The sequence below is a fragment of the Fusarium mangiferae genome, assembly GCF_900044065.1.
Source record: "Fusarium mangiferae strain MRC7560 genome assembly, contig: FMAN_scaffold003, whole genome shotgun sequence".
NCBI classification, from domain to species: Eukaryota; Fungi; Ascomycota; class Sordariomycetes; order Hypocreales; family Nectriaceae; genus Fusarium; species Fusarium mangiferae.
This window is the reverse complement of record NW_024573923.1, coordinates 3,395,019-3,415,240: the sequence shown is the minus strand read 5'-3', so window position 1 is coordinate 3,415,240 and position 20,222 is coordinate 3,395,019. Positions and strand designations below refer to the sequence as shown.

The 20,222-nt window shown below is 40.4% G+C and overlaps 5 protein-coding genes across 5 annotated transcripts; 3 read left to right on the top strand and 2 right to left on the bottom strand.

The window, feature by feature from the left end:
• Window positions 1-6,333: 6,333 nt before the first annotated feature.
• On the top strand, window positions 6,334-7,692 carry FMAN_04054 (putative tyrosine-tRNA ligase; the record flags this gene model as incomplete). Its single annotated transcript, XM_041829282.1, has 4 exons — window positions 6,334-6,951; window positions 7,001-7,067; window positions 7,123-7,358; window positions 7,420-7,692. 4 exons carry the CDS (start codon window positions 6,334-6,336, stop codon window positions 7,690-7,692), a joined length of 1,194 nt encoding a protein of 397 aa, XP_041680061.1.
• A 317-nt stretch (window positions 7,693-8,009) lies between these two features.
• On the bottom strand, window positions 8,010-8,822 carry FMAN_16074 (uncharacterized protein; the record flags this gene model as incomplete). Its single annotated transcript, XM_041829281.1, has 1 exon — window positions 8,010-8,822. One exon carries the CDS (start codon window positions 8,820-8,822, stop codon window positions 8,010-8,012), a length of 813 nt encoding a protein of 270 aa, XP_041680060.1.
• A 1,204-nt stretch (window positions 8,823-10,026) lies between these two features.
• On the top strand, window positions 10,027-11,538 carry FMAN_04055 (uncharacterized protein; the record flags this gene model as incomplete). The annotated part of the gene is made up of 1 exon (XM_041829280.1): window positions 10,027-11,538. One exon carries the CDS (start codon window positions 10,027-10,029, stop codon window positions 11,536-11,538), a length of 1,512 nt encoding a protein of 503 aa, XP_041680059.1.
• A 1,811-nt stretch (window positions 11,539-13,349) lies between these two features.
• On the top strand, window positions 13,350-16,042 carry FMAN_04056 (uncharacterized protein; the record flags this gene model as incomplete). Its single annotated transcript, XM_041829279.1, has 3 exons — window positions 13,350-13,577; window positions 13,701-15,141; window positions 15,198-16,042. 3 exons carry the CDS (start codon window positions 13,350-13,352, stop codon window positions 16,040-16,042), a joined length of 2,514 nt encoding a protein of 837 aa, XP_041680058.1.
• A 572-nt stretch (window positions 16,043-16,614) lies between these two features.
• On the bottom strand, window positions 16,615-19,771 carry FMAN_04057 (related to APL5-AP-3 complex subunit, gamma-adaptin, 107 KD; the record flags this gene model as incomplete). Its single annotated transcript, XM_041829278.1, has 5 exons — window positions 16,615-18,737; window positions 18,793-19,018; window positions 19,070-19,453; window positions 19,508-19,704; window positions 19,768-19,771. 5 exons carry the CDS (start codon window positions 19,769-19,771, stop codon window positions 16,615-16,617), a joined length of 2,934 nt encoding a protein of 977 aa, XP_041680057.1.
• Window positions 19,772-20,222: the final 451 nt, after the last annotated feature.

Genomic DNA, 20,222 nt, shown 5'->3' with positions numbered 1-20,222 from the left:
ACCTTTAGTGGCTTAATAGGGCCTTATTAAGGGATCTTATCTTTTAAATTAACTTATAATAAGGATATAAGCTGGCTTATAAAGATAGCCTCTTTAGCTGCCTATAATAAGGTAAGTAATTCTGCCTCTATAGTAGATATTATTATAGTATTTTACTTATTTACTTACTAGCTTATTATTTCTTTAAATAGTTATATAGTAAAGGCTTATAAGCTTTAACAGTCTACTAAATTATTAATAAAGCTTATATTTAAGGCTATAAGTAACCTATTAATAATAGAATTATTATTACTTTTAAATTAAAGGGCTAAATCTTTAGTTTAGGTAAGATACTATAATGCTCTATCTATCGCCTTATAATATTATAGTCTTAGGTTTTAATTAAATCTTGCTAATTAACTAGCTATAAAGGCAATATTTAATTAAGTTATTACTGCAGTATATATAATAGTACCTACTTTCTATTAGTAACTATTTATACTTTTTAGGCTTAATAATTTAATATATAATAATAACTCTTTTTATATTATTAAGATAATTACTTTATATTTTAATAGGGGCTTTAGAAGTAATTATTATATTTTATTAATATATATAGCTTAAGAGAGCTATAAGTAATAGTTTAGTCTATTCTTTATAACCTTAATCCCTAAAAACTATTATAGGATTTTACTTCCTTTAATATAATATATCTCTTATAATTTCCTTATAAAATCTTTTACCTTTTTTTTTTATTCCTTTAGGTAATAAAAAATGCAGTTATCTATATAAAAAAAGAATACTATATTACCTTAAACCTAATAATAGTTCTTATTAAGTATTTAATAAAATCCTATATATAATAGACCTCTCTTAAAGTATTTTTACTATAAGAAAGGGGACCTTTAGAGTCTATATAATACCTTTAGTAGCTTAAGGATTATATTAGGTTTTTAATAACCTATTAGTATTTCTATATATATATCTTTATCTAATATTAATTATATAAATACATTAATTACATTATACTAAAATATCTTATAGTTAAATTTAATTATAATTACTATTAAAACCCTAAAAGATATTCTAGCTAATATAACTATATATATATTTTAGCTATTTTTTACCTATTAGTCTTTTTAAACTATTAATCTTACCTTAATTTTTAAGAATCTTTTATATTTATTTAACTTATAGATATATATCTAATAATATTTAAGTATTTAGTAACCTTTTGCTATAATTTTAATTACTTCTATCTATAATTAAAAGAGTTTATAGCTCTTTAAATAAGCTTTTTTTACTTTATAAATTATATCCTAATATAAATAACTCTTTATATTAATATATAAGCTAGAGAGCCTCTTTAAGAGCTTTTAATATATACTGATATAAGGCCTCTTTTCCTTATTTAGTATAGAGCTTATTCTATTGCTTTAGGCCTCCTACTTTCCTGCATTAAATTAGTTTAAAGGCTAAAGTAAGCTCCCTCTTTTTAGTAAGTTCTTAAAGCTAGCTAGACTCTTTTAACTTTTATAACCTTAAGTCTTCTATTAGATACCTATATATATTTTATACTATAATATTTTTATTAGGAATGCTATATTAAATAGAATGCAATTTCTTACTTATATCTTAATAAGGGTTTTACTTACTAGCTTATTACCTCTTTTTACCTTTAAATTATCTTCTATTATATAAAAGAAACCTAATAAAGGTAATTTTAAGGATATTAATAATAGCTTAAATCTAAACTAGATATATAGTTCTAATTCCTTACTTACCTTTATTAAGTTATTAGCTTTAAGGCTTTTAAATTCTATATACTTATTAGTAATTTTATTTAATTCTTTATTTATTAAATATATCTATTATAAATTAGGCTAAGTTTACTAAAGTAAGATTAATTCCTTAATTTATTTTTTAATTACTGTTAGGTCTTTAGCCTTTAGGTTATCTTAAAGGGTTATTATATTTCTATTAAAGTATTAGTATTTATTAAAGGTAATATCTTATATTAAGAATATCTCCTTATTTAATAGATTCTAGATCTTATAGAAATTACTTAATATATATCCTATTAGGTATTTAATCTACCCTTTAGGGGTTTAATAATATAATCTATTATATTATAGTTATATATCCTTTATAAGTATAAACGCTTTATATTTATATACTTTTAGGTATAATAGGTTTAATTTTACTAACTGCTTAACTATATACTTTAAGTAGAATATCTTATATAGTAATTTATACTATCTCTAAACTAATAGCATATAGTTATAGAGATAGGTAACTGCTTTTATTAATTTAGGCTAGAGATATTCTAGAATTTTTATATTTACCCTTATTGCCTTACTTTTCTAGATAATAACTATAATTACTCTTTTTATATTATTATTTTAAGTCTATATATTTAAAGTAAATAGTTTATATTATATTTCTTACTAAACTATCTTAATATATACTTATAGATAGGTTATTATAATCTTATTATTATATTTAATTATCTTTACTTTCTTAAAATACTATATTTTTATTATATTTAAAAAGCCTTTTAATATTAAAAAAATAATAAAGGTTATTTAATTAGTTATATAATAGTCCTAAATAAACCTTAATGCTTTATTTATAAATATCTATACTAAACTATAGCCTATATATCTTAATAATATAAAATAAAAGTTAATAGCTATTTAGTCTTTTAGACTTATTACTTAAACTAACTCTTAAGGAATATAATATATTAATTAATAAGCTTTTACTACTTTATATATATTATAGTTAATTATAATTATTTACTATATTTTTATTAAAATCTCTAACTTTATTTATACTTCTTTTATAGATATAGCTAGATATTAAAAAGACTCTAGCCCTAGGTGGCCTAACCTTAAGTGCTATATTAAGGTATTTCCTTTTAATGGCTTTCTTTTAATCTATATTATATATATATGCCATTTTAGAGGGATAGAAAGTATATTTACTGCTAATTTAGCTTATATTAGTTCTAAATTTTAAGTAAAATGCTTATATTTAAGCACTTATTGCCCTTTAATCTTTAAGACCTTATTAAGTTTACTTCTATTTAAATATTATAAATAATTATTTTTTAAGCTTATATCTTATTAAATTCCTTATTTTCTTAACTTAATAAATAATATTAGGTTTATAGCTAATATAGTATATAAAGCTATATTATAAAGTTATAATATTCTTAATATACTATTACTTAATTTAAGTTTAATTTACACTTTACTATATTCTTTAATTAAGATCTATACTATACCTAACTAAAAGAAGTCCCTAAAGGGTACTACCTTAAGGTTCTTTATTTACTTTATATCTCTAAATATATATATAGTTACTTCTAAATCTAATAATATACTTTTATTTAAGAGGTAATAGTTAGCTATTATTAGGCCTATATTTAGCTAAATAGAGCTAACTAGATATAATTAGGTAGATTTTTTTAATTTTAGCTTTTTAACTTAATTAGCTATATTTTCTTTATTTTTTTCTATCCTTTTCTATATTTAATTAATAAGAGCCTATATTAATTTAAACTTAATATAGGCCTTTTTAAGGAATATATAAAAGCAGTTTAATAAAATATACCTTAATCTATAAGCTTTATATTTTCTAGCCTTATCTTTATTAGGCCTTTAATAAGGATACTTCTTTTCTTTTTACTTCTTTTATTTAGGCTTCCTTAAGGTATCTTAATTTTTATTAACCTCTTTCCCTTTTTTAATTAAGAAAGCTTTATAGCTTACTTTAGCTTTCTATATATTTAGCTATAATATTAATACTAGCTAAATATCTACTATTACTATACTAATAGATAAAGTATTAAACTAAATATAATTTATTTAAATAATATTATAGGTATTTACCTATAACTCTAATAGGGTTAACCTTAAAGCTATAATAAGATTAAAAAACCATTAATTTGCCTCTTTAGCCTCTTATAGGCCTATATTTTAGGCTTTATTAATTAAAGTCTTTTATTACTTAAGCCAATTACTTACTCCTTTATAGGTTATATATCTTTAATATAAAGGTTTTATTAAAACTTCTCTATATATTTAATAAGCTTTCTGCTTTTACTCTATTTATATTAAGGAGAACTTATTATAAAGAGATTAAACCTATTCTACTAAAGTATTATCTTTTAAAAAATAGTACCTTATAATCCCTTTATTTACTATATTTAATACCTAATCTTAAATAATAAATATCCTTCTCTTTAAGTCTTTATAATTCTTTAAATATATTTTATATATTACTTTTATTATAGTAACTATTTAGTAATCTTTCTCTATAAGGTAAGGTATTTATTAAGTCTATATTTTATATTTAATATAATTTCTATTTAATTTAATAATAAAAAGATAGACTTTTTATATAGCTATTTTTTATATTAAGGAAAATAATACTTTTATAGTAATTACTATATAGGCAGCTATAGCGCTTTACTATCTTACTATTAATATATTAAGAGGTATAGGTATAATTACCTTAAAGATAGGCTTATTAAATGCTATTAGGTTAATATAGGCCTATAGATCCTTATTTTTTAATTTAACCTTTAGGGCTTTATATTAGTTTATCTATTTATTACTAAATTTAAGTCTAATTATCTAATTAATTATTATTTTAAATATCTTTAATAAGTATTAGGCTTTCCTTTTTAGTTATACTTATAGTAGTTTTTCTTATAAATAAGACTTTTAATTATTAGAAAGCTTATATATTTTCTTTTTTTTAGAAGAGAGGAAATTTAGTATTTAAATCCCTTAACTTTTAATATCTTGTTAGGGTTTTACCTAGATATAAGCGATTATTTCATTCTCCTAATCTAATACTATTTTCTATAGTTAAGGTAGGGAGGCATTGGACATAAGAGCCTTTCTCTTTATGATTCAAGAGTACGAGTTTAAGGTACTTATATTAAGTTGATTAATTATTTCTCTTATGGTTAACTGATAAAGAAGCCTTATAATTAATTTTAATAAGTTGTATAAAATTTAAATTATATTATTTTTAAACCTTAAGTAGACTAGAGTTATAATAAGTTATAAATAATACTTACTATTATATACTATTTTAGTTTTTAAATAGAACCTTTAATAGGGCCTATAATAGGCTTTTAATATATTAATAATTATAAAAAAATATAATACCTTTGATATATTTTTTTTAAATAGGCTATTAATTTTAATAAGCTTAAAATATATAAAAAGGTATTTTTTTAATATTTTTTTTAATAATAGCTTATTAATTAATTTTAACCTTATTACTATAAAATAACTATTATATTTAATAACTATTAATAATTTAAATAAATTAATTATAGTAGCCTAAAGTAATTTAAAGTAGCTTATAAAAGTATTAAAAGGCTATTATAATAAATATTAAAAAAGTTAAAAAGAGATATTATAAAAGCCTTTTTTAAGGACTTTTTTTTTTAAAAAAAAAGTTAAGGCTATAATTAAATTTATAACTTTAAGGTTAAAAGTATAATTTATTTAATTATTATTATTAAAAAGGCTATAATTTTAATATATATTAAAAAGTAAATTTATTAATATTAAAATAAATATCTTTGTAAATAAATAATTAATAATTATTATATTAAATAGCTATTTATAATTATATAGCTTTAATTTAATAATAATTAATAAATAAAATTTAAGTATTTTAATAAGTTATAAAAGTATTAATAATAAAGTTTTATTTTTATTTTTTACTATTAGTTTAATAAGGCTATTAAGCTATTAACATTTTATATAAAGGCTTAAATAATAAAGCCTTTATAATAGACTTATATCTTTAAGGTTAAAATTATATAAAATTTATTAACTTTAATAATATAATTACTGCTTTAATACTTTTATAGCTTATTAAAATATTTAAAGTTTATTTATTAATTATTATTAAGTTAAAGCTATATAATAGCCTATTAAATAAATTAAAAATTTATTAATTTACTTAATAAATTATTAGTACTTTAAGACTTATTATTATAATATTAATTTATAAATTATAGCTAGCTTTTTAATTAAAAATTTAAGGTATTATAATAAATTAATATTATAGCTATAGCTTTAAGGTATATATAGCTCTCTAACTAGATTAATAGCCTATTATATAGAAAAAACTGTTTAAAGCTCTATTAGAAAACCTAGGTGGCCTCCTAGGTAGGTAGTCTAAAAATGGGCTAAATTCATATCGGAAAAGCCAGGTTCCGATTCCGGCGGGGTGTGTGACTCCCAACGTCGACTTTTGGAGGGGCAGTAACACGCCTGAAGTCAATGCGAACTTTCCTGTACAATTCCTCAGGTACGCAAAATGTCGGGTCAGTCAACAGAAGAGAGGCTCGCCCTCATCAAGGAGAACCTCGCCGAGGTCCTCAACCCCGAGATTATCGAGTCCATCCTGGCCGAGGGAAAAAACCCCAAGATCTACTGGGGCACCGCTACAACGGGCCGCCCTCACTGTGGTTATTTTGTGCCCGCCGTCAAGATCGCCCAGTACCTTGCTGCCGGCTGTGAAGTCACTGTGTTGCTTGCCGACATCCATGGCTTCCTCGACAACCTGAAGGCTCCAATTGAGCTCGTGGAGAAGCGCGCCGAGTACTACAAATTCGTTATCACTGAAATGCTCAAGGCCTGCGGAGTCCCTACCGATCAGCTGCGTTTCGTCTTTGGAAGCTCCTACCAAAAGACCGCCGACTACGTTATGGATCTCTACAAGCTTGCTTCAGTGGTGTCCGAGCACGATGCCAAGAAGGCTGGTGCTGAGGTCGTCAAGCAGACTGGCAATGCGCCCCTAAGTGGTCTTATGTACCCTCTACTGCAGGTGTTGGATGAGCAGTATCTTGACTGCGATGTTCAGTTTGGTGGTGTCGATCAGAGAAAGCTTTTCACGGCTGCCACTGAGTGGTTGCCCAAGCTCGGATACCGAAAGGTACGTTTGTGCCATTCTTTGGATAGACACAGTATGCTGACTTTACAAGCGTGCCCATCTCATGAACCCCATGGTCGCTGGCTTGAACGGAAACAAAATGAGCTCAAGCGATGAGAGTAAGAGCTTCGCCGTATACCCCTGGCGTGAACCATGCTAATAGATGGCTGTTAGATAGCAAGATCGATCTCCTTGACGCACCTGACGTTGTGGCCAAGAAGATTCGCAAGGCAGAGTGTGTTCCCAAGGAGGTTGAGGGCAACGGTGTCCTTGCACTTGTGGAGTATGTCTTGCTACCAGTTTCTGGCTTGAAGGCCGGTTCTCGATCTTTCAAGGTCGAGAGACGTGAAGGCGAACCCCTGGTCTACAGTGATATCCAGAAGGTTCACGAAGATTACCGAAACGATGTGGTATGTTTTGCTAATGGATGAATTCCTTGCTAAAGCCGGTTACTGACACGATGCGTCCTAGTTGACACCCCAAGACCTGAAGGCTGCCGTGACCAAGGGATTCCACGAGCTTATGAGCCCTATCCAGGCTGAATTTGAGGCCTCAAAAGAGTGGCAGGAGGTCACACTGAAGGCTTACCCCCCACCCGTCAAGAAGGAAAAGAAGATCAAGAACAGGGGAACTCGATTCCCCGGAGCCAAGGGCGGTGAGAACGCCGAGGCCGAAGTAACAAAGAAAGCCGAGGACTTGACAATCAAAGACGTACAGGCAACTGAGGCCAACCCTACTGCATAAGGAAAAACACAAAAACGAAACAAAGAGAAGAAACAGCTTCCAAAATATAACCAGCGTCACTTTACCATTAGCGATTCAACGATGTTAGGCAAGAGTCTGAGATAAACAAAAGCGTTCAGTAGCCAAGTGGAAAGACTAAGATGAACTGATGTATTGAAACATGTAAAGAATTATAAATTAGGGCCAAAACTACCTGAATGAGATATTGGGTATTTTCCCCCAGCCGAGAAAAGTTCCTAAACACCCTCTACCACCCCGTATATAGTGATTATATTTACCTGCGCATGAATAGCATGCATGCCTGCTCAGCCTCCTATCTACTCGCCATTGAAGCAGCAAGCATCGTAGACGGAGTAGTACCAGCCTTCCCTAAACTCAAATCCAAGGGCAGAAACAGCAGCATCGTAGAGCTCACACTGGTTGCTAGTGGTGATACCAATGGTCTTGCAGTTGTCAGTCTTGTCACACTCCTCCTGACACTGGCTAAGGTTATAGTCGTAGTAGACTTGGATGAGATTGCTGTCGGCGTTGTTGAAGAAACCAGTCTTGGCGCAGGTGAGCTCAGAGCTGGGAGGACAGCTGGAGGTGGCAGCAGCGGAGGTGGTTGTGTAAGCCTCTGAGGTAGTTGTGGTAGGTTTGGAGGTCGTGGTCGGGGCGACAGTAGTGGTGTCGAGAGTGGTCTTTGGCTTCGAAGTGGTTTCTGGGACTGATGTTGAAGTGTAAGGGGCAGATGTTGTGTCCTCCTTAGCAGTTGGTGTAGTTTTGGCGGCAGGCTCAGTAGTCTCAGCTTCGGAAGTGGGATAAGCAGAACCATTCGTAAGGGTTTCAGCAGAAGCAGAAGTCGTCTCGGCGACAGGGTATCCAGTAGTTGTCTCCTCAGCAGTGGCAGGCTCGGACTCGTCCTTGGTAGTGCTGGTGACTTGCACAGCCGTAGTAGAAAGAGAAGCCTTGGCATCGGACTTGCTCACAACATCAGTGTAGGCAGAAGAAGTTCCGGCTGCGGTCTGTTGAGTGGTAGAAACAGGATACTGAATAACAGAGCTTGAAGCATGAGGTCTGCAAGGACCGGCATGAGCTCCGATGGCAAAACCAGCCACGAGGGCGGTGATGAAAGTGTTGACTGAAGGCATTGCAAGAGAAGAAATTTAACGAATACCTCTTACAGGAGAATAGAATATAATCGAATGGAAGAATGAGTGAGTGAGTGAGTGAGGGTGAGTCTTATTGCAGTAAAAGAGTGAACCGCAAGCTCTCTATATAGTAACAACAAAGGTAACTGACAAACAATGAATTACACCAGAATGGAAGTGACCTCACCCTTTTTCAGAATGCAGGCTCCATTATAAGGGGACTGACCAACCCTCAAAATTGAATATAAGGGCCCATTTTGGGACCAATTCAGGTTGGTCGGTCCCTTGGCGAAAGAGATGATGTCCCCATTTGGAACCTCGACTACGAAAAGCACTTACATCAGGGCATGGTCAAAGAGGCTAAGGAAGTGTGAGTGGGGGACGCAGGTCCCCGAGCGCTAAGTAGTGAAGGGAGTGACCAATTATTGGGTTGGAGGGGGGGAGGAGACGCCAGTCAAGGGCGGTTCGTTTAGAGGAAGCATCGTAAGTTTTTGGCCGACGTCTCCGGAAATAATGGTCCTTGTTGCGGTGGCATCAACAAGGGTTCTTTTGTTGCTTTTGCTTTGGGTGTGGAAGTTTACGAGCTGGACCTGGAGTTGATGGCTCTCGGCAAGAAGCGATACACGTGATGTAGATCATCTGAAGATCGTAGATTTACCCGTGCAAGGCAATCAAGCAGATACTACGTAACGACAGGGTTGAACCAAGTCGAACGATACCAGGCAATAATAGCCATCAAGTTCTTTGGTCTTTGTTTAGTCGCAACGTGACAGCCGCACTAATCAACCAACAGACCAATTCTCTCATCTTTGATCAACCCCTTGACGTTAGCTGGTCTTTGTAATACCCTGAAAATAGGTCAATCGTCTCCCGCTTTGGTAAATGGGAAGAAGAGTTGAAAACAACAGAGAAAATTAAATAGACCCCAGATAAAGTCAAATCTATTTGGGGTAGTGTACATGGCTATCTCATAGAAGAGAAGATAATTCTTGAAATGTTTCAGATAGCATGGCCATTTCGCCCTATGCTTGCCCTATCAGTTGGCGGTTAAAGTCCTACATACACCGTAAGGTACTTATTGGTTCCATCCCTGTAACCCCCTCTCCATTGCCAATAGTTCATGTCTTGGCCTTGACAACAGTCATTAATTCATCTTTGTTCTCATCATACATGTTACCTATAGTTAGTCAATACAATGCGCCATATGGAAAGTCAAGACTCACAGAACCAACAACACATACCTAACCTTGTCAACTTGTCCCCAGAGTTACTACGTCAAATCTTTGGCTACTTCTGCTTACACTGTCGTGGCAAACAGGAATATCTGACTGGAAACACTGAACAACTCACCAGCAACTACCGCCAAGATCGTCAGATACTGGCGTCGCTGTGTCTCGTTTCAAGACGCTTTCGTGACGCCAGTCAGGATATTCTTCATCATGTATTTCTCTGGCCCTTACGGAAGTCTTTGACCCAGATATCCTTGCCCCTCTTCATAAGGACCATCGCCTCACAACGGCATCTCGCCTCATCCACCAAAGCCGTCCTCTTCTATTCCACACAAGGGGCTTCATCAATTGACCCTGAACAAGCTCACGAGGCCTTCAAACAGGTAGCCAAGGTGAGAGGACTGAAGCTGCCAGATATCTGGGACCAAAGAAAGGATACATCACCTTATCGTGAGGCATTCCTTCGAGGACTCATCCTCGGCAAAGCTCAGTCTCCAGACGCAATAAAGAACATAAAAGCACATGCGAGTACTCTATCAGTCGAGCTGTTATTTATTCTGCTTGCCTTGTTGCCCAAATGCCCACACCTGGCTCTTGACATTTCAACTCATCAGTTATATGACCAAATGCAGGCACTGAAGGTCCTTGGGGTATTCAGTCTTCCCTTGAGAAACCTCGAGCTCCGTGGGGCCTTTGATTTGAAATGGCTATCATCGCAACTTATTCCTATTTCGCCAGGTCTCGAAGCTTTGACTCTATACAAATCACTGCCACTGCCTGAAATATCGAGCCTGAAGGCACTTCACCTCAGAGGTTTCAGGTTGAGTCCCGACCAGCTCGCCAAGATCCTCCCCTCGTGTACTGGGAGTCTGAAGGCATTCACATATGAAGCCACAGATGTTACTTCCTTGCACATTGATGAGCTTTACAACTGGCAAGTTCAGGCAAGCGATGTTGTCAGACACCTCGAGAAGCATTGCACAAGTCTAGAGTCGCTTCATCTTGACCTCCGCATTCGGGCTTTTATGAGTCGAGATACCAAGATAGACCCGATGCCCCACCTGGACACCTTCACAGTCTTACAAGAGCTGTTCCTCAACAGCGATGCAGTGTACAACACCCAGAGTTTGGAGTTCCCTGACGAGAAGTCCCTCACAAATTTCCTTCCACCCAGCATCACGTCTCTCACACTTGTGGAGCCAGATTTCCCTCCACCTCCCGAACGTCTACAGAAGGGGTTGTCTGGACTGGCGAATCTCAGAAGAGAGCAGGGTCGATTCCCTAGGCTGAAACGGGTGACGTGTGACGTCAAGAAAATATTCGATGAAAGTCATACCGAAGATTTGCTCTTACAAGTTGGCATTGGACTTGAATACAAAGAGTTTCCAAGATCCGACTGGGCTTATAATCGGGAACGTTTAGTCGCTTCGCCGTTCATCAGTAGCCTGTCCATAGATGATGAAGACCTGCCTACCGCTTGGTTGTGAAGAAGATTGAGGTGCATATGGCAAAGCTCGGGATTAATAAAGAAGCAACACTACATGCCGAGGCTCTGTTTAATAGCTATAGTCTAATAAGATCTCAGTTATAGAACTCTATCTAATACAGGAAGTTCTTAGCTTCCTACTATGGTAGCTTGTGGCATACTTCCAGAACAGGCACTGAGTTAGAGCTAGGAAGATCCCCGACAAGCGCTGAGATCAGATCTGAATGGGCCCTCGGCTAATTCATTTATTTCTTGTAGAATTGTGTATGAACCATAAGAGCATGAATTTGTTTAAAAGTTAAAGAAAAATCATATACGAAGATGTGAGATTAACAGCATCTTCAAACCCAGAATTTGTCCCCGTCGTCACAGGAGAGCCCAGAGTCCTACTTTGATTCACACGGACCCCTGAACTACCCAGGAATGTCTTTCTGAAACGTGCCTCTAAAATTAGGTACCGTCCCCACAACTTACGAGGAGACTATCCTCAGGGGGTTAACTTCAGCCCTGAGCAAGTGGCTGGGGGCCCGCATCCGCTAACAACGGAGAGTTGCCCAGTGAGAGGCCTCTAAAGCGGCCACAAATGCCGATTGCGTCTCTGGTTGTGGCTGTCATGTTCCTCTCGAAAGCCCGTAGCAATAGCAACAGAACTTCAGATTGGCGACGACAGGGGAGAATAAAAATATCAGTCAGAATGAACTTAGAAGGCGTACGCAACTCTTTGATGCTGAATCTCTTTTAGAGTTCTAAACTGCTTTTATATCAGTGAATTAATGCAACTTTGATTACGTGGTATCAACTGCTTTCAAGCAACACAAAAACGCTCGTGTTCAACGCTGCCCGTTCCATGGTTCCCTCTTCCTGGTTCATCTTGGTGGATTCGCTAAGCTCGGTTCGGTTGTTGATGATTGAATGGAAGGCAGGAAAGAAAGACATGATCCACCTCCTGCCATTTCGACCATCGCTGGGCTGTCATAAAATTAGGTATTACTACTACTTTATTAGCAGACAAAGAAGCTAGATCTTTCCAGATTCTTTTCTTTATGATAGATCATCGCCACAATAACAAAATCTTCTGATCTGATATTATGACGCCCAAAAGAAACGATTCTACATCCAAAGTCCCCTGTTAATTAGCACAGAAACGTCCCCCCCTCCACGTCGCCAGTCAGACAGCGAATGCCAACCAAGCGCCAGCGCCAGCCTCCTTCAAGCTAACAAACCATCATCTCGTCCCAATTCTCCCACACGGACGGACCCCAGTTCGCAAGCTTCCGATCCAGTCAACACGCACGCCCGATCTTTTCCCCCATTCAGCCTTGTCCTGCCCAGACAGTGTCAGCCCAAGGGGACAGAAAGTTTGACGAACCAAGATACAGAGTACTGTATAGCTGTCTCGACTTGCAACTCCGTACTCCGTAGGTGTCTTGTCGCTCCGGATTCGATCCCTAGAATTCGCACAACAATAAATCAACTGCTTCCCCTGCATCGGCAGCAGCCGTCTCACCGAACTAGTCTACGCAAGACAGAGACACGCAGCAGATACCACGACAGGTTATCAATCTGCACAACGCAAACGGCGACGTTTTTTCGCCCAATCCCCCCCCCCCTTAATTTACGACGATCGCGACGACTTCCTGCGTACGTCTACGCCTACGTCACCCACTACATCGCCAGTCGATCTCCGACAATCCTTCCACCGCTATAGCGAGCTTTTGGTTCTTACTCCCCCTCTGACAGAATCTGACAGAATCGAAAAAGGGACCACATAATCACCGCATCAATTGAAGGGGCTGGACAAGGCAGACCATCATGCCGGGGTTCGCTGATTCCTTCTGGTCGAGCGATTACGCTGCGGGACTTGGTGTCCTGTTTAGCAAGCTTCAACAAGGTGTTTATGAGAACAGACAGGTTCTGACCATCGCACGCCTACGCGCCGAAGCTGAGGAGACGTATGGTCAGCGACTTGGCGATATTGCTCCATCCGCCGACAAGATCACTGGTGGCTTCAGCCGTGATGACGGGGCCACCGTTCGCAAGGTACGATACTATGCTTCTGAATCCTCTCCCAAGTGCCCACAGTCTGCGCCGCAGTCACTTGTGGGGATTCACTATGCGATAACGTCAATATCTGGGTCGATCTTACAAACTGACAAAATCTAGGCCTTTGATGGCATGCGAAATGAGATGCAAGATGCTGCTCGCAACCACCGTCGCATCGCCCAGAGCATTCGCGACCTCGTTGTCAACCCCTTCTCCCGCTGGTGCGACGCCCACGAAGCTCGTATCCAGGACTCTCAAGATGAGCTGCAAGTGCGCATCAAAGCTCACGACCGTCAGGCTGAGGCAGTCAAGAAGCTCCGATCCGTGTATTTCAACAAATGCCGACTAGTAGAGGACCTCGAAGAGGAAAATAAGCTTGCCTTCCAGGATCCTGAAACCAGCCCCAAAGGCAATCAGAATATTCCCGAGATCAAGGTTCAGCCTCATAAGGAGGAGGAACCCGAGGAGGAAGAGCTATATGAAATTGGCGACGACACTTACCAGCCCGAGCAAGTGAAGAAGATCCTTTCCCAAATGCTTTCCAGCATCAAGATGGGCGAGACCAAGGTGCCAATCCTGGGAACATATCTCAACACTTCCTCCGGTTCCGACATCGTCGAATATTTGCAGCGTAGCATGGGCAACATCGGCGTGGCTTATGCCGAGCGAATTGGTCAAGATCTTGTTAACAACGGTTTCCTTCGTCTCATCGGTAATGTGGGAAGTACATTTGCCAACAGCTCCAAGATGTTTTATCAATGGCGACCCAAGGCTTTCCAAATGGCTGGTGTTCCCGAAAAGAAGTCTATTAACCGCACTTTCTCACTGGCTTCTACCGGTTCTGAGAGCGCTGATTCTCCGGTTGGAACTGTCAGCGAATATCTTGCCAACTGGAATGTTCTCAACAACTCTCACCCTAACGAGACCCCCAGCCAGCGTCTTAAGCGAGAGGCTTCCGAGGCCGATGAGAGGTACCGCGAGGGCGTCCGCAAGCTTGACCAGCTTCGATGCGAGCTTGAGGAGGCTATTCATCTCCATCTCAAGTTCCTCGAGCGTTGCGAGCTTGACCGCCTAAAGGCTGTCAAGACTGTCATCCTCGACTTCTCGGGCACCATTGGAAACGTCATCCCAAGCCTGCAGTCTACTGTAGACCAGATGATGCTCTTCCAGGAGACCATCCAGCCCCAGAGCGATCTACGTTATCTTCTCGAGACCTATCGCACTGGAAGTTTCGTGCCCAAAGTGGTCGTCTATGAGAATTATTATAATAAGGTCGATGAGCAGACATTCGGTATCGATCTGGAGGCGCGTGCCAGGGCTGACAAGAAGCGTGTGCCCATGATTGTTACCACCATCTTGACCTATTTAGACCACCATTATCCTGATCTTGAAGGTGACGAGGCTCGGCGAGGTGTGTGGTTGCTGGAAGTTCCGCTATCGCAATCTCACCGTCTACGCGCCAAGGTTAATGACGGCAAGCCTGTTTCTCCTGATGTGTTTGATGAATTTGATATCCCCACGGTTGCCAGTTTGCTCAAAGTCTATCTCTTGGAGTTACCTGGTAAGTGCAAAAGCTCGATGAATCTCATCTTTATAATATAAACTAACATGATATAGATTCTCTGGTCTCCTCGCACGTTTACGAGATTATCCGAACTATTTACTCTACCCCATCTACTGACGCTGATGAGTCCTCTCGCATTGCTGCTCTCCAATCTACTCTATCACAGCTCCGTCTCACCAATATTGCCACTCTCGATGCTTGCATGAATCACTTCACTCGCTTGATCGACCTGACTTCTGCCGATGAAACTTATGTTGCATCTCTTGCTAGCACACTTGCACCTTGCATCCTGAGGCCGCGAACGGAGACCTCACTCACAATGGAAGAGAAGCATGCGTACCGACTGGTCCGAGATCTGTTTGCCCACAAGGATGCCATCTTCAGTGCACTGAAGCGTATGTCTATGGTTACACACTCCACTTCTGTTGGCAGCAACAACCGCCCCCGAGCTATTAGTACCGATGAAAGCAACCGCAAGGCCCTTATGGAAGAGCGGAATAGAGCTCTGCTGGAAAAGGCCAACGCAAGTCGCGGTCGTGATAAGAGCCCTGCGCCCGGCCCCCGTGGTCACCGCCGAGACCGAAGCACTGGTGGACCAGAGACCCGATTCCCTATTGCCAGCCCAACATCGGCTGTCGACCGACACCGCACCAGTCTTGGCGGAGTTATCAAGAGACAGAGTCTTGAAGTTCCCGAGCCCGATGGTGCTGCCCCTGTAAATGGCGATGCTGAGAAGGATAGGTCTGATGCCGACTCGGAGAAGCGTGACAGCCGTGACAGCACAGGACGTACGCCTACCAAGTTTGTTGGTGGCAAGCGAGTTCCTGTTGTACCATCGACTCCCCCTTCAGAATCCAACCGCGGCGTGCAGCTTGAAGATGCTCCGATGGAGGACTAGTTTTACGACACGGAGCCAAGTTTTAGACAGCGGTTGGAGGCGGAGTTTCGGTTCTGAACCATGACAGATCCAATAAAGCCACGCCTTCATCTTGATCTTGAACGGAGTTGGGATTTGGTTAACAGCGGGACTGCAGGAATAGAGGGGAGCGGCTCGGGTTGACTCGGTCGGCTAATCTACCTTGTCATGTGTATGTGTTAATGGAACATGAGCAAAAAAGAACTATCGGTGTACTTTTTTTCTTGTCGTTTTTCTGGATCTGGATCTGGACGTGGAACTGGAACTGGTCTGTTTTTGTACTTATGCTGTATCAACATCATGATACGGCAGCGATTCCCTATTCGTTAAGAGACTTATTTCAGGACATTGATCCAGCTCGGGCTTGATGATATTCTCGAGACGTTGTAAATATTGAGCGAAAAGAGGCCTAGCACATGAAAAGGCAGGACATGAGAAATGATTCAAAGACTTTTGATACTTATTATTATCTGTTTGATCCTCCTCCTTCTGACCAGTGTCTCTGTTCTACTATCGAATGCTCGCTCACTGACTCCTAAACCACTTGTGCCCGTCTACTCGTCTTGAATTTCAGCAACACGCTTCTTCTTTTTCTTCTTAGCGACAGCCACTTCACCACCAGAAGCAGGAGACTCGACGCCACGAGCACTGCTATCATCGCCGCCCTCTTCCTCTAGGACCGCAGCCCGCGGGGCCTTCTTCTTCTTCTTCTTTGGCTTCACTTCTTCGCCCTCTGCTCCCTCGGCACCAGCATCCTTCTTGGGCTTCTTTTTCTTCTTCTTGACAACTGTGCCCTCGACATCGACGCCCTGTGCCACCTGAATGCGCTCGTTCGCGCGCTGCATCTCGAGGCGGAGTCGCTCGACTTCTTTCATGGCTTGCTGCATCTCAACTTCCTCACGCTGTTGCTGCTCATAGTCGAAACCAGTTGACGGTTGACCTTCAAGACTGAAGGAGCCAATGCCGCTCGAGTCTACGCCAAGTAGAGTCTGCTTGGCCTTGGGCTTGCGAGCCTTGGACTTTGTGAAGCTGTCAGAGTTATTCTCCGAGTCATAGGATCGAAGACCGCCACTTGCGCTGCCTTCGAGTGTCTCATCTGCGGCAATCACGACTTTTTGTCGTGGCTTTGGCTGTGGCCTTGGGGGTTGTGCAGCAGGCGTTCCGGCTCTTGATAGCTCTAGTTGCATGATAGGTATAGAGTCGATATCCAAGTCGGGCCCGTTGCTGCTCTGGAGAATGTTGTGAATAGGGGTCGAAGTGCGAGGAGTGTCGTTGCTGGGGATATAAAAGGGGTCATCTCTGTTGCGCTCGAGACGCTCAGCTTTTCTTCTAGCAACAATATCAGCATCCAGATATGTGTCTTCATCAGCTTGCTGATAAGAAGTTGAGTATTCCTCTGTAGGTTCAGCTATCCTGCTGATGGCTGGTGCAGATGAATCAATGCTTGTAGGTGGTGGCTTCTGGTGGTAATATGTCTCAAACTCATCCGAGTCGTCTGTTGCTAACGTGATAGAGTCGGCTTCTGACAGTAATTTGGCCAGATTTGCATGAATGGGTTCATCCAAGTCCAGGCCCACGGGTACTGGGACGTTCAGCTGAGCACCCTTGGATACCGAGTTGAGTTCCCAGCCGTTGAAAAGCGAGGGGATAGCTTGAGTAAGGAGTAACGGGGGGTCTTGCTCGACATCGTCTGTCGACGCCGGTTGAGATGAAGCAGCTTCAGCCGTGAGCTTCAGCAACTCTGTGAACTCAACGGCTCGTTCCTGGACCTCAAGACTAGGATGCAGTGCAAGAGGCTCAAAGACGTGGATAATGCGCGCCATAAGTAGCGATACGCTCGACTTTCTCTCTGCTGTCCAAGGTTCACTCTCATCCCCAACTATAGTGGCGAAAACTTTTGTGACTGCCTGTAGGGTCGTCGTTAAAACTTCAGGGTTGTTTGTTCGGGGAATGAGCTGCAATAGGCCATTCAGACCCTCATCTGGTACAGCTAATTGCGAAGCGTATTCACCCATGACCCATGCAACTGACTTGAGCGCCCCTGAAGTGATTTTGTATCCAGGCGGTGTATCTGTATTGAGCTGGCTGAGGATGATCTCTGCTGCCCTGACAGCCGTTGATCGCATCACCCGGACCTTGACAGCCACGTTGCGGAGCTCGTCACCGATCTTTTCAGACACGTTGGCCCTGGCCCTTTCAACTGGACCCAGATCATCATCGACCTTGCGAGAGGCGGGAGCCATACGAACAAGTTGTGTGAGGACATCAATGTACCAGTCAAAGTCTAAGACACTTGAGTAGTTATCCTTGGAGCACATTCCCAAGATCCTTCCAATGACGTCGATTCGATAGTCGTCGGGCAGAGGAGCGGATTCGGCCTTTGGCCTCGGGGCTGGTTCAGCAAATTCGTCCTCAGATTCGTTGGGATCATTCGGAGGAGTTCCAGGTAGTGACTTGTCGCGAGCCGGCATGGACGACTTGAGCTGCTTCATGAGGCGGCTCACGATAGACACGAGATTGTCGCCAGTCACCATACCCTGGACCAAGTCGAGTGCTTGTATTCGGATAGTGATATCGGGGCTGTCGATACATTCCAGAATCACATCCTCCTGCTGAGATACTAAGTAAGGGTGTGTGGTAACGATCTTGTTGAACGCTAGTAGAGCAACATATTTGACTAAAGTTGTGGTCAATATACATCCACTTTCAAGCAACAACATATGAGCACTTACGGTTAGGATCGCCGTCTATCATGACCATGCCTCGCAATTTGTTGACACATAGCGTCGCGATCTCATCAGTGCCAGAGTCATCAGAGTTTCCTAAGATACCGCCTTGAATGATTCCATTGATGCACTCATAGAGCAACGACATAGCAGGAGTGGTCCTAATGATATTGGTCAGAGGAGGTAGCAGCTTTCTCACGAGTCGAGGTTCCAGCGGTGTCAAAGTGGCAAACTGAACAGAGATTAGTACGGCAGCGGATGACGTTAAGTGCTAATAGCTTACGAGTTTGATGAGTTTGATGGCCATCCAGTTATTACCACCATCAACCAAGAGCTCGAACAGTCGAGGAGCCAAAGGAAGAAAGTCATTCGGTCTTCGCCAGCCGAGCTCACAGACAACATTGACGATGGCTGCTGTGACACTGGGGTCCTCATCAGGGTCCATGAGGCGCTCCTTGATCTTGGGCCATGCTGCACGAAGAGCCTCAGGGTATACCAACGCAAGGCGATATAGCGTCACCAGTGTCTTCTTTCGAATGTTCGAATGGCTGTGGCTTAATCGCGGTAGCAAGTCTTGCAATGTCGAGAGCGCTAACGAGGGGGTGATGACATGGGGAAGAGTGGCTATAGGGAGAGATATAACCGTCGGAGTCGTCGAACCAAGATCCTGATCATGATGTTAGCTAGAGGCATCAAGAAGCCCAGCATGTGACCGACAGACCTTCTTCAGCAGATTAGTAGCCAGCATCAGAACCTCAGTGTCGGGTCTGAAGCTCTGGACAGCTCCTAAATATCCAACTCGCTTCTGGTGGTACTTGGGCGACGACATGACCTCGAGGACGTGGAACGACGCCCACGACATATCATGTCCGACCATCTCCAGATAAATAAGCTTCAGCAGCGCCGTCGCCTTGAGATCTAAACAGCCAAAGTCAGATCCTCTGTATGGCTAGCTTCTCCCAAACATAGCATCAAACTAACCCATATCCTGGCTGCGAACTTCGGCGCGGCACTCCTTGAGGCTCTTCTGGATATACTCCTTCTCATTGCCCTTGTGGTTCCGTAGCCCCCGGATGAGGTCGTAGAGCGACTTTTCGAACCTGCGCGCACACGGTCAATGTCTCTCCCAAGAGGTCGATTCGGTGTTGATGTCGTAGCCTACATGGTGAGAAGCTGCCCCGCGGGCGTGGGGCCGACCGTTGGAGGAGATGCTTATTTAGGTGGTAGGACGTGGTCTCAGGGGCTTCGTGAAGGTATGTTCGACCGGCGCATCTCGTATATTATCGTGAGGAGGAGAACGGTTCCTTCAGCAGCGGATGTAGATGTCGCGTGCTGGTGAGAGTAGATGGGGTGGATGGTTGGTGGGTGTTGAGTAAGGTACAGGTGCACTAAACATAACGAGCACTGTAGGTGCTGTACATACAGTACAGCATGTG